Consider the following 14,310-nt stretch of genomic DNA (forward strand, 5'->3'; position numbering starts at 1 on the left):
AGGTTCTCACTCTCTCCGTTATTTCTACACGACGGTGACCCCGGGCTTGGGGGTCCCTGAGTTCATTACCGTCGGGTATGTGGACGAGGAGCAGATCGTTTACTACGACAGTGAGTTGGGGAAGGTGGTGCCCCGTCAGCAGTGGGTGGCGGAGAGTCAGGGACCCGACTACTGGGAACGGGAGACACAGATCTCTCAGGGCAACGAGCAGAGGGCTCAGGCCAGTATCCAGACTGCCATGAGCCGGACCAACCAGACAGGGGGTGAGTGGTGAACAATGTGGGGGGGGGTGATGGGAGGGACTGGGCCTGCGGGGTGTAATGGGGAGCAATGGTAGGGATTGTGTGGGGGGGAATGGGGGGACTGTGGGGGGACGGGGTGACTGTGGAGATCGGTCAGGGCAATTTGGGCATCCCTCAGTTGACCATTTAGCTTTTCCACCTCCTGACACAGTGATTGCATATATTTTAGGGTTTTTCCATCGTTCCAGATCAAAGCCACTCTCTCTGATGTCATCGGGGGCTTCAGTCCCATTGTCATTGGTCTACCCATGAATATTTTGTGTGGGATGAACCCCGTACTCCTATTCTTCGGTTTTTCAAAGCATCCATTACCAGAGGCAAACCTTCTGACCATTTAAGGTCATTCTGCTGACACACCTAGCCTGGTGCAGTTTTTATTTCTCTGTTTACCCTTTCCATCATTCCCGAGGATTGGGGTTGCTAGGGGAAGTTTAACTTCCACTGAAATCCCAGGGCAACTTTCAGCCCTTGCACTAATCTGTTAGTAAAATGAGTTCCCCTATCACTATTAATACACAATGGAATCCCAAATCTTGGTAGGATTTCCTTCATTAGGGCATCCACTACTGTGCTGGCATCATCCTTCCTGGCAGGAATGCCTCAACCCACTGAGAGAACATATCTATTACCACCAATATATACAGTCGGCCCTCCTTATCCATGGGGGATTGATTCCGGGACCTTATTTAACATGTCTCAGTGCGGTGGACTTTAGGACCTGTCGGAGCTCAGGACTCGCCGCCCGCAGCTGCTGCTGAATCCACACTGACGAGTGAGGACCCATCACGATTGAAAGAAAGTGGAAATAATAAAGCGAAGGGAAAGAGGTGAAACGCCATCAGTTATTGGAAAAGCTGTAGACTACAGTCGGTCAACAATCGGAACAATTTTAAAGGATAAAGTGAGAATAATGGAGCATGCGAAAGGCCCTGCCCCGATGAAAACTACACTTATTACTAAGCAACGCAGTGGTTTAATTATAAAAATACATACTTTTCTTAAGTGTTTTATATGCATAGAAAAGTAAAATATATACTATATGCTAAGACAAAGGTTTGACTAACTGTCTCTTTATCAATCTTTTTATTAGTTAAATAAAAAAGTACATCTATATAAACAAGAGGAGAATTATAACAAATATCTATATCAATGACAGTTTGAATAAAAGGAAAAAATAAACATTATCAAGATCAAACATAGTATTAATCAAATAGTATGTAATAAAGAAAAAGATACTTGATTCTCCTCTTATCCATAAAAGGAAAGATAAAAACTTTTATAATTGAAATGCACAGGGGAAAAAAAAACAAAAAAAAAACCCATAAAAAGTAAAAAAAGAACTGGGCAGCTCAAACTGAGAGTGAAAGCAAGAAAAAACAAGGAAAAACTTTCTGATCAAATCCAAAACTTCAGAAAGGTAACTGGAAGTCAGAGCATATGAAAATATTGAATAAAAGGTTGCCAAATTTCCTCAAATTTAGAGGATGTATCAAATGTCTGACTTCTTATTTTCTCTGAACTTAAACAGGACATAATGGAGGTAAGCCAATAAATAACAGTATGTGGATTAGAGTCCTTCCATTTAAGCAAAATTGCTCTCTTAGCCAATAAAGTTGTAAAAGCTATCATCCATTGAGTGGAAACAGGAATATATCCTGCTTCTGATGGAATGATCCCAAAAATTGCTGTAAGTAAATTTGGTTGTAGATCCAAATTGAGAACCTTTTATAAAGTTTTAAAGACTTCTTTCCAAAAATTATCTAACTTGATAAAAGACCAGAACATATGTGTTAAAGTAGCCACCTCAATATTACATCTATCACAAATAGGATTAATATTAGAAAAAATACAGGCTAATTTGTCCTTTGACAAATGTGCCCGATGTACCACCTTGAACTGTATCAAGGAATGATGGGCACATACAGAAGAAGTATTTACCAAATACAAAATTTTATCCCATTGATTATCTGAAAGAGACTCACGAAACTCCAATTCCCACACAGCTTTAATTTTATCATTAGATAACATACGCAAATTCAATAACCATTTATAAATGATAGCAATCAGTCCTTTTTGAAATGGATTAACCTGAAAAAGATTATCAATAATATTGGGTGAATAAGCTCAGGGAAAATCTGGCAGTAAATTACGTAGAAAATTCCTAATTTGCAAATATCTAAAAAAGTGTACATTAGATAGGTCTTATTTATCCACTAACTGAGTGAAAGACATTAGACAGTTACCCATGAACAAATCTAAAAAAGTTACTATTCCTTTGGTTTTCCAAATTGAAAAGGTCTGATCAAAAACTGAAGGTTTAGAAGAATAATTAAGATGGATTTTACTAGAAAGAACAAAACTATTAAAAGTCAAAGGATCTACGAAATTGAAACCAAATTCTTAATGTACGTTTAATAATAGGATTAAAATCTCGACTACCGATCTTAGAAAGCAAAAAAGGAAGAGGAGCTTCCAATAAGGAAGCCAAAGAATACCCCTTCCCCAAGTTTTTCTCCAAATCCACCCATAAGGGACAATCATGTGTGTCTGAAAAATGAATCCAAAAAGAGATATAATGAATATTAATTGCCCAGTAACACAACCTAAAGTTTGGCAAAGCCATACCACCAAACTTTTTTAATTTCTGCAATAAAGGTTTACTCAATCTAGGATTTTTATTACTCCAAATAAAAGATAAAATTTTAGAGTCTATTCTGTCAAAAAACAGTTTAGGAACAAAAGACGGAATTGTTTGGAATATATATAAAGACTTCAGTAACACTATCATTTTAATAGTATTGATACGGCCAATTAATGATAATGTCATAGGAAACCATTGAGATATTACTTGCTGTGTATACTCAATTAATGGAAGAAAGTTATATTTATACAGTTCAGTAAAATTTATGGTAATTTTAATTCCGAGATAAGTAAAGTTATTTTTAGCAATAGTAAAAGGAAATTGGTCATGTTGATCGAAATAATTGTTAATAGGAAAAAACTCACTTATGTAAATTTAATTTATATCCAGAAAAACTACTAAATTCAGAATAAACAGATAACAAAGCAGGAATAGATTTCTTAGGATCTGAAATATAAATGAACAAGTCATCTGCATACAATGAAACCTTATGCACTTTATCTCCTCTCTTAATACCCAAAACCTCATTGGAGTCCCGAAGAGCAATAGCGAGAGGTTCTAAAGCTAAATTAAATAGCAACGGACTGAGAGGGTAACCCTGCCGGGTACCTCTATATAACCTAAAATAAGAAGATTTTTGATTATTAGTTATAACTGCCACCAAAGGGACTTGATAAATCAATTTAATCCAAGAAATAAAGCATGGATAAAAATTAAATCTTTCTAAAACCTGAAATAAATAGGGCCATTCTACCCTATCGAAGGTTTTCTCTGCATCAAGAGAAACAACACATTCAAATTCTTTAGATGGAGAGGAATGGATGATATTCAGTAATCACTGAATATTAAAATATGAATATCTATTCTTAATACATCCAGTTTGATCCATAGAAATAACCTTAGGTAAAACATTCTCAAGCCCACTAACCAAAACCTTAGAAAGAATTTTAGAATGACATTTTATAAAGAAATTGGTCTGTAAGAGACACATACAAATAAACCTTTTTCTTTTTTAGGAATTAATAAAATTGATGCCTCATAAAAAGTTTTCAGGAGGGTCCCAGAAGATAAAGATTCACTGAAAATTTGGCATAAATGAGGTGTAAGAATATCCGTAAACGTCTTTAAAAATTCTATCATAAATCCATCCGGTCCCAGAGCTTTACCTGACTGAAAAGAAGATATAACTCTTACTATTTCCTCTGGATTAATGGGTGCTTCTAAAGTATTCACATCTTGGGTAGAAATTTGGGGTATATTCAATCTTTGCAGAAATTCATTCATAGAAGTAGCGGTGTCAGGAAAATCAGATTTATAAAGATTAGAGTAAAAGTCCCAAAAAAACCTTATTAATTTCCTGAAAGTCAGTTGTTTCCATTCTGTCAGATCTTCGTACTTTCAAAATCTGCCTTCTAGCCATAGTTGCTTTGAGTTGAGCAGCTATCAGTTTACCCGATTTATCTCCATGTATATAAAATTGACTTTTCGATTTCAAAAGTTGCTGCTCAATGGAATAAGTCAATAGCAAGTCAAGCTGTGTTTGAAGTTTCACCCTTTTCTTATATAATTCTTCAGTAGGTGATACTGAATAAACTTTATCTATTTCTTTAATCCTGTTAGTAATCAATAAAATCTCCACTTTAATATTCCTTTTTAAAGCTGCTGAGTAAGAAATTATATGTCCCCTAAGAAAAGATTTCATCGTATCCCAAATAACCAAATTTGACATACCTTCAATTGTATTTAATTCAAAAAATAAAGAGATTTGCTCTTTCATAAAACTTAGAAATGTTGAATCATGGAGCAATGCAACATTAAATCTCCACTGAGCTGCATTCCGTGTGTTATCAGAGAGCTTCAGTAAGAGTCTCCTGGGCACATGATCCAACAGCACAATAACGTCATACACACAATCAGCAACAAAAAATACCAATCGCATATCTAACAGAAAATAATCAATTCTTGAATATTTATGATGTACATGTGAAAAAAAAGAAAAATCTTTATCATTAGGATGGAGAAATCTCCAAATGTCTAACACATTGTATTCTAGTAAAAAGGAGTTAATCCAGGACGCAGCCTTATTAGGAAGGCACGGATTGGTTGATGACCTGTCAATCAAGGGATTGAGACAGCAATTAAAATCACTGCCTATAATCAACTTCTATTAATTTAAATTTGGCAGTGCAGAAAATAACCCCTTAAAAAATTCACGACTATGTACATTAGGTGCGTACACACGTACCAATGCCACCTTTTGACCACATAACAAACTGGTAACAATTAAGTATCTTCAATTGAATCAGTAACAGTATTAAAATGTACAAAAGAGACTTTACAATTAATAAAAATAGACATCCCTCTGTTTTTTGATATTGACGAAGAATGAAACTGAGAACCCTTCCAAAATTTAAAAAAAAAAGATTTTCATCCTCCCTACGGATGTGGGTCTCTTGCGTAAAAATAATATCGGCTTGAAATGTTCTCAATTTCCTGAAGACCTTTCTACGCTTAATAGGTTGATTCAAGCCATTCAGGTTCCAGGAAATTATATTAATTTTATTAACATCCATACTGAGACTTTAACTTAGGGATTTATAAAATGAATTAGTGCGCCGAAACAAACCAGACCCACAGGGAGGAACAGAATGCATTCGATCAGAAAGAAAAAAAGCAACATGATTTACAAGAAAACCTCTCAAGACTGCCCAATCAAAAAAACCTAAACTGATAGCCTCACCTCTCCCCACAAAGCCCAGAAAAAAAAGCCATCCAATAGATGGATAGCATGCTAAACTACATACCTTAATCTCTATGTCTCTAAAAGGCAGACTTTTTAAAAAAAAAGTTATATACTAACACCACTCAAGGCACAACATCAGATAGGTAGAAAATTGAAAAATTCCAAATATTATAATATGCCTAACAGAGGTTAAAACGTAGTTAACAGTAGCCATCTTAAATTTGTTTAATAACCATTGATCTTATATTCAAAAAAGAAAAATCTAACCAAGTAATATGATACAACTGATAATAAATTCTTACATATCCTAAAAGAAAGCAAAAGGTAAAAAATAAAACAGCCAGACGATGTCTGGACCAACAAAAAACATAAATTGACCTTTCAGTGATTCAGCTGTAAATGACCCTCAGCTAAAGATTGAATTCAATATTATGTCTAATAAATGTTAACACGTAATTAACAGCAGCCATCTTAGATTCATTTAGTAAAAATTGTTCATATATCCAGAAAAAAATAGATTCAAGCAAATAATGCGATTTAAGTTAAATTCATACAAATTTTTAAAAAAGAAAGAATACAAGAATCAAAGCGATGGCTATACAAACATAGAACATAGATTAAACTTTAAATGATTCAACTACACACGATTGTCAGCAAAGGATTAAAAGTTGGAGTCGCTTGCAAAGCGGCAGTGTAGGAGTTGCTTACGCGACCGACTTAAACTCGTTAAGAAACTTCCAAGCCTCCTCAGGAGAATCAAGACATTTAGGATGAGCGTTAGGCGGAAAAATGATCAACCGGGCAGGATAGCGCAAAGATGGACGACAGTTTTTCTTATACAATTCTGCCATCGCTTCCCAATATTTAATTCTTTCTGCATAAACTTCAGGGGCAAAATCTTCAACTATATGAAACTCCACACCGTTGTAAGTTAACTTCTCCTGCTTCCTGGCATCCTGAAGAATTGCTTCTTTAGTAGCAAAATAATGTAAACACAGAACCACCGCACGTGGTTTCATCTCAACTGAAGGCTTGTTGCGGGGCATTCGGTGAGCCCTATTAACGGAGTCTATTAACAGAAAGGTTTCAAGTATCTCACTAAAAAGTGAGGAGAACATATCTCGTAAAAAACTTTAATGGCTCACTGGTTTCCATATTTTCAGGCAAACCCAGTATACGAAAATTGATCTTTAGCCTTCTACTTTCTAGATTGATCGTTTTCTTCTTGATTCTTGATAATTCCGACAAAACCTCAGCAATTCTCTTTTCCATGGTAGAGAACTTTAATTCCTGCTCTTTAATCACTTGATGTATTGTATCCTGTTGTCTTCTGATTTTAATAGTGTCCATTGTAAGCGTTTGTAATTGAGATTCCAATTTCCTCAGAGATTCCTGAACGGCAGATACAGTTTTTTCAAGTTTTTCATTAGCATTCGTCAGTTTATCAATTTTAGAATCCACCATTCCAATTTTGGTATTAGTATCTTGCATCAGTAAGAACATTCTTTCAAGAGTATAGGATTCTTCTACCTCCCTTATGAATTTGGTTTTTTCAGTTTCAGAAACAATTTAGCCATGTTGTAATTCCTTTCCAGTTTGGGTTCCAGCCATCGTAATTAAATCATAAATCCTTCACTAAAAGTAATGAATCTTCAAAGTTTAAACAAAAGTAGCAGTGGAAATTAGATTGTAAAAGGACAGAGAAGAGCCAACAAGCGTCTCACTCCATGAGTTGCTCAGAAGAGCACGTTTGACTAACTGAGGCTAAATTATACTGGATGTACCTGTTCTGAATTACGTACAAATCTGACTTGAAGACTGTCTGTACGTCAAATCAGCTCCAGGTTACTTATAATACCTAATACACATTCAAACAATGAGTGCTGGACATGCTCAAACACCGACTGTTGGAGAGAGAACTTCCAGGTTTTATTTCGATCCTGATCCGCGGTAACCTACGCACATCCGCCCATATACTTTAAATAATCTCTAGATTACTTATAATACCTAATTCAATGTAAATGTTATGTAAATAGTTGTATACTGTATTGTTTAGGGAATAATGACAAGAAAAAAAGTCTGTACAGGCTCAAACAATGAGTGCCGGAGAGAGAACTTATGTGTTTTTCCTATCTGCGGTTGGTTGAATCCACGCATGTGGAACTCGCGGATAAGGAGGGCTGACTGTACTTGCAGACTTTCTCCAATGGCATACGCACAAAGTCTATCTGTGAGTTTCCAAACGGCATTTCTGACTGGGACAAATGATCATACTTTGCTGGAGTCTTCCCTTTACTGTTCTGCTGACATTTCAAGCGTGTCCGTGCTACCCTTTCGACTGTGACAGTTATCCCAGGGGCTTACCATTGCTGACTAATCGCACGCTGCGTCCCTCCCTTGCCCATGTGAGTCTGGCCATGGGGCGAGCAAGCCAGGGTGAAAACAAGCTTCAGGGACAAACAACACGCCCACCAGGGTGGCAGCTTCTGTCCACGCGCACTTGTGGTGTGGCAAGATCTTGGGCTTGTCGCAATCTGTCGATACTGGTGGCAGTGAGGAGCTCTCCCTCCCCTGTTTCCACCCGGGGGGTGTGGGGGGGCTGTAATATCGGCTGCTGCTGGGGCACCACCTGCTTCACTGTGTCAGCGAAACGATTCCCTTTGGAGAACTCGTCTCCTGCTGAGGTCTGTGCCTCACATTTAATTATGGCTCAGGCTGCGGCAACTGGATGGCCTCTAACAAGTTAATAACCAGTTGAGAATGTTTAATAGGTTTTCCAGAGGAGGTAATGAATCCTCTGTTCTTCTGGAGCTGTCCAGGATCATGGGCTACTCTAAACTATAACAGGAATCAGTGTAAATGTTCACAGTCTGGCCTGAGGCCGAGAGATTCTGCTCCCTGTGTGGACGTTCCGTTTGGCAGGGTGTGAGCCTCTGTAATCTCAAGGGCAAAATGCTGCGTGGCAGCAGAATTGAGGAGCAGGGTCATGGCATGGGGTGCCAACACAGTGCAGGGGTGATCAAGCACTCTGTGGCCGATCATCGCTGGGGCTGCCACTGCTTGGAGGGAGGAGGGCACTCACCTCACTACAGCAGGTAGACAGGTGGAGTAATAGGTCACTGGTCGCTTGCCACCCCCGTATTTTTGGCACAGCACTCCAGTAGCGAATCCTTGCTTCTCGTTAATGTACAGCAGGAAAGGCTTCTCATAGTCAGGTAGGCCCAGGGCTGGCGCCTCAGGAAGGGCATCTTTTAGGGCTGTAAATGCACAATCCCTCTCGTCAGTCCAGTGCACAGTTGCTGGCTGATCCTGCAGGGTGGCTGTTTGGAGCACAACATCCATTTCCCTCTTCTCCGGTATCCACTGTCGACAGTACCCAACCATTCCCAGAAAGGAAAGAATTCCCTTCTTTGTCTTTGGTATCGGGATGTGCTGGACAGCCAATATGTGGTCTTTTCCGAGTCCTCTGGTTCCCTCCGTCAGCTCGAACCCGAGACACTGCACAGTGTCCTGGCAACACTGCAGCTTGTCCAGGGAAACCCAGTTTCCCCTGTCAGCCAGATGCTGTAACACCTTCATTATATCAGCTAGGTAGTGAGGGCCCATGTCTGAAGCTATCAGGATATCGTCAACATATTGGATAAAAGTGGAATGATTGGACAAGGGGCTCTCATCCAGGTCATGCTTTATGGCCGCTGCATACACTGCTGGGCTTTCCGTGTACCCCTGGGGCAATCGGGACCAAGTACACTGCTGGTTCATGTAGGTGAAAGCGAATAGATACTGGCTGTCAGCATGTAGAGGTATAGAAAAAAACCCGAACATAAGTCTATGACGGTGAAGGTACTGGTGGAGGTGCGTATAGAAGTGAGGATGATGTTGGTATCGGGGACCAGTGGGGCAATGGGGATAACAATCTTATTTACTGCTCTTAGGTCCTGCACGAATCGCCATTCGTTCTTCCTTCCTCGTTTTGGAATCGGAAAGATGGTGGTGTTGCAGGGGTTTGGGTCTTAACTAGCACCTCCTGTTGCAGGAGGGACTGTATTACAGGCATGATGCCTTGTTTCACACAGGGCAGGAGGAATCCCTTCTTGAGGGTCACCCATTGTTCTGGTGCCGTGCGCACCATACCGACATGGTTCTTGTGTTGGGCCCACAGTCCCGTGTTAACGCTGGCGAGAGCTTTCGGGTAGAGCAGCGGCCCTGGCTGGAGCGGATACTGTTGCTGGAATAATGCACTTAACGTCACAGGTTTTACGGTAGTCCTTCCTGTCTGCCTGTCAAAGATCTCGATGGTGAGCATAGCCGCACCTAGGATTAGAACAGAGATTGTATGGGCTGGGCACAAAATTTGTGACAGACAGTGCACCATAGGTTCAATGCGCTTTGGTTTAGCGGGGGGGGGGGGGGGTTGGTGCTAACAGCCACTGTGAGGTGGGGGTCTACAGGTCCCCTGTGAGAGAGCACCTCTGTTTTCCATTGGTCTCACTGTTGTTTGTTTAGTTCTACTGATACCCCCAGCCCTTTGGGGTCGAAGTACAGAAGGGGCCCGGTTCTCAAGGTCTTCGTGCCTCCAACATAGGGGGCTGCCTGCTCATCGTAGGAGGGATCTGTGCCCTGCCTGTAGAAAGCGATGCAGTGAAGCACCTTGCTTTCCCAGCTGGTTTCGAGGAGGTGTTGCAAATGCTGTCCTTGCAAGTCAGGGGAATCCCCCAGGGCTGTGCATAGTTGTTGTACCAGTGGGGAGTAAGGGTTGCAATCCAGTTGGCAGCAGTACAACACCAGAGTATCACAGCAATCATCCACTCTTCCACTGAGCTCTAACACCTGCGGGGGATCCACATAAATGCCATCAGGTCGACAGTACAAGGTGGCACCTAAATACAGAGCATCTGTCTGCCTAACAAGGGGAGGGGCTTGTCTTTAGAAATTATAAAGGTATCAGTAACATCCACGTTACCTATTGTCAGCGAGGCAGGGGTTGAAAGGAGTTCCGTCATCGGGACACCAGTTATCCCGATGGTGCTAATCAACTGTCCATTAGCTTGCATGTCCGTGGAGGGGACACAGAAGACAGAGCAGCTCCATATCAATCAGACAAGCCACCTCACTATCTCCTATTTTTACAGCCCTCATGGGCTCTGCTCTCATACTTCTGGATAGTCTGATAGCTGCTGCCTGCACCACCGGTTCTCCGGCCACCCCTATTGCTGAGGCAAGGGATGCGTAAAAGGGAAAGTGGGCGACTGTTGATCGTCCGAAGCCCGGGGAGGTGGACGGCATGGGGGGGGGGGGTACAGACAGTTCCGAGCCCACTGGCCCTTTTCCCACAATCTCGGCCTGTAGTTTGGCAATCACGGGCCCAGTGCCACTTCTCACCACAACTATAGCATTGGTCGCTTGGGGAATCAGGGAGATTTCTTCGGAACCCCGAATTCACTCCCCTTCCCCGCCCTGGTCCCTGAGGTGGGCACCCTTTGCTTTGGAAGAACTGGCCTTCTGGCATTTTCCCTCTCTCGTCTATTTTCTGAGAAAAGAGTCCCTCCTGATCCATATTGTACAAAGCCGTCGTTGTCTGCACCCACGTTCGATTTTGCCAGTTCAGATTCCGTAATTTATATCCTTGTGCTTGCAGCGGCCGCATGGAGTTCAACAAAGTCTGGATGGCCAAGGGACTGTTCCCCTCTGAGGGTATCCCTGCACTCTCTCCCCACTTCTGCTTAAACCTTGCTGTGAAATCTGGAATCGGTTCACCCTTCCTCTGTAAGCAGCGTGTCACCTTCCCTTTACTGCTACATTTCCGTGCTCCCCCATTATAGCAGTTTTCCTCCATTCTCCAACCAGTGTGTCCTTGTCTCATTACCGGGCACCGTTTCATCCTGTCCCCAGATGACTCCTTCCCCCGGGGGTATCACAGAAGCCTCCTTTAGCAAAGGCCCGGAGGACCCATATGGGCACGTTTTAATAGTATTTGCACATTCCCCTGGGGAGGGGTGAGTATATAGCATCTGGACCAACCAATAATGTAAGACGTTTGGTTTCTTTAAGGGGTCAGGTGCCTCGTCACCATGGCACGTACTTTGGTTTGGGTCCAGGGATTTAATACAGGGACATCACCTATCATGAATTGTGGGGTGTGTCCCCCCTTTCTTCTTTCTCTCTTCGTCCCCGTGTTTGCTGTCGAGTCACGCGGCCTCTCAGATCACCTGTGGTGCTGATCACTTCGGTCTCGTCTCTGGCAGCCCTCATACCTCCTGGAGCCGTTGTGGCCCTGTCCTTATAGGGAGGGGCTGATGCTGTGGCAGGGGGCCTGGCTGCCTCTGCCTCTGGCCTCGCCCATAGGCGGTGGCCATTTGTGTCAATTCCTCTGTGTCCCCTCCGGGGAGCTCTCGGGGCCGACCTGAGATACTGTCCCAGCGGTGGTTGGGAGGCCGGGGGATTATTCTTATGCCATCCTTTATCTTTCCAAGGGGGCTTAGGGGACCAAAGTCTCTTGGCCACCTCCTCCCATTTATTAAAACAATCTATATCCCAATTTGGATCCCCATCTCCCATTTCCACAGTCTCTTTCCAGTTCCTTGCACAAGTTAAATGTTCCACCATAGGGCCAATCTCCTTGCGGCCACCTGTACAGGTCACTACTAAACGTTACCCCATATCGATCATCCCGTTTCACGTATTACTGTATCAGCCGGGTGGTACCAGGGGTTCCCAATTAATTTTCGGTGCTCTCATACCTTCTTGATGTTCTTCTCCAGCTTTTTACTTACTTTCAAGAGACCAGCATTACCTGATCGACCGCTGCCGTTCCCCATCCTTCTTGCCTTTCTCTCCTCTTCCTGTCAGCAGAGCAGTTTAATTTTCACATCCCCCAAACCCCAGTTTCCCTTTGAGCTCTCACCGGTTCACGTGTTCCCATCCCGAGCAGTGGGAGTCGAGTTGCTGCGTTCTTTATGCTTTTTTTCCAATTTTGCCCCCTTATCTTTTCTCTGTCCCCCAGGAACTGAGTCTCCGGCCGAGGTAAGTACTCCCAGATTTAGGTCTTTTGAGCTGTAATCACTCCTGCCAATTCTCTCACTTCTTACAAATCTACTCAATTGCCAGATTGTGAATGTTTGATCCCGGCTCTCCCTTTTACCGTTGGAGCAGCCGGGACTATCCCCCAGGCACAAGAGTCGCAGCTTTCTTGTGCACGTTATGATAGCGACCACCGATCGCTTTCCTTTTCTACTGGGGTTTTCCCAGCTGTCCCCCCGTTCGTATCTCATTAATGCTGGGACTCTGCCGACTTACGTCAGATGGTCAAGGAAATTAGACCTTGGGTGAAAAGCATACTCAACTCACGAGTCTCATTTTTGGACCTTTATTTTACTTGGGACCAAGGAGAGAGAGAGCTGGTCTCCCCCAGCACCCGACTCTACTCTCCTGCTTCTTCTTCTTCTTCGTCATTTTACGGCAGTTGGCACCCAGCTTATTGGTGCATTACCACTACCTTCTCCTCCAGAGTGTGGATCAGATAATAGCCTTTCATTCTAAATCCCTTCACCCAATCGCACACATACACACCCTAACCTACACTTTATCCTCCCATCTTTAGCCATCCTAGTACCCTATTCCTGTTTATCCATCATATCCTATAAAAAGCTCCCGTATTCCTTAAGAAAGCTAAAAATACCCTAACCTGTGCTCTCTCACCTATGCCCAGCAACCCCTTTAATGTGAATTCCTGCACCCCCAATTCCCTTAGATTAATTCTCATCATCTCTCTCTGTATCCCATACTTCCTGCAACTCAGAACTACATGTTCTACTGACTCCTCTTCCTGACATTCCTCACACAGTCCTGTCTGGTGTTTCCCTATCAATTTCAATGTTTGATTTAGTGCACAGTGCCTAAGCCTTAACCTAGTCCACACAATTTCCTCTCTTCTGTATCCACTACCTACCCTAGTACCTGTAACACTCTTTTATATTTGATATAAATGCCTCCCTTTCCCCTCCCTGTCCCATCTTTCTTGCCACATTTGGTTGATTTTCCCCCGATTACACACTTAACCTTTGCTTTACTGATACTAATGTGCATTTCAATATTTTCTTTCTTTAATGCCCTCTTTGCCAACTCATCCACCTTCTCATTCCCCTTCACCCCTACATGCGCTGGAACACATAGAAATTTAACCTGACTCTATAGCATCCTTTTATCCTGTTCAGCATAGTAACAGCAGACTTATTACAGGTTTCCCCCGCTATTCGAAGGTAGAGCATTCCTATGAAATGGTTCGTAAGATGGAATGTTGTAAAGTGAAGAAGAAATTACCATTTATTTATATGGAAAAAATTTGTGAGCGTTCGCAGACCCAAAAAATAACCTACCTAATCATGCCAAATAACACACAAAACCTAGAGTAACAGTAACATATAGTAAAAGCAGGAATGATCTGATAAATACACAGCCTATATAATGTAGGAATACTTTTCTGCAATTATTGCAGCACTGACAACCGCAGCGAAAATCTAACGCAAGAGCTCTCGGCAGCACTCGCGGTAAAAACACACGGCGCAAGCGCTCCCGGCAGAAACACTCTTTCCAATAACTTTTAAGCTATGAAGCTACCAAATAAC

At 42.1% G+C, this 14,310-nt stretch overlaps 1 protein-coding gene across 1 annotated transcript in view; it reads left to right on the forward strand.

The window, feature by feature from the left end:
• The window catches only part of LOC140716550 (class I histocompatibility antigen, F10 alpha chain-like), a 34,195-nt gene that overhangs the window by 8,679 nt on the left and 11,206 nt on the right, over positions 1 to 14,310 (forward strand). Inside the window, exon 2 of the mRNA XM_073029372.1 lies at positions 3 to 263. Within this exon, the coding sequence (XP_072885473.1) occupies positions 3 to 263 (261 nt within the window). The remainder of the gene's footprint in view (positions 1 to 2; positions 264 to 14,310) is intronic.

Source organism: Hemitrygon akajei, chromosome 2, assembly GCF_048418815.1.
Source record: "Hemitrygon akajei chromosome 2, sHemAka1.3, whole genome shotgun sequence".
NCBI classification, from domain to species: domain Eukaryota; kingdom Metazoa; phylum Chordata; class Chondrichthyes; order Myliobatiformes; family Dasyatidae; genus Hemitrygon; species Hemitrygon akajei.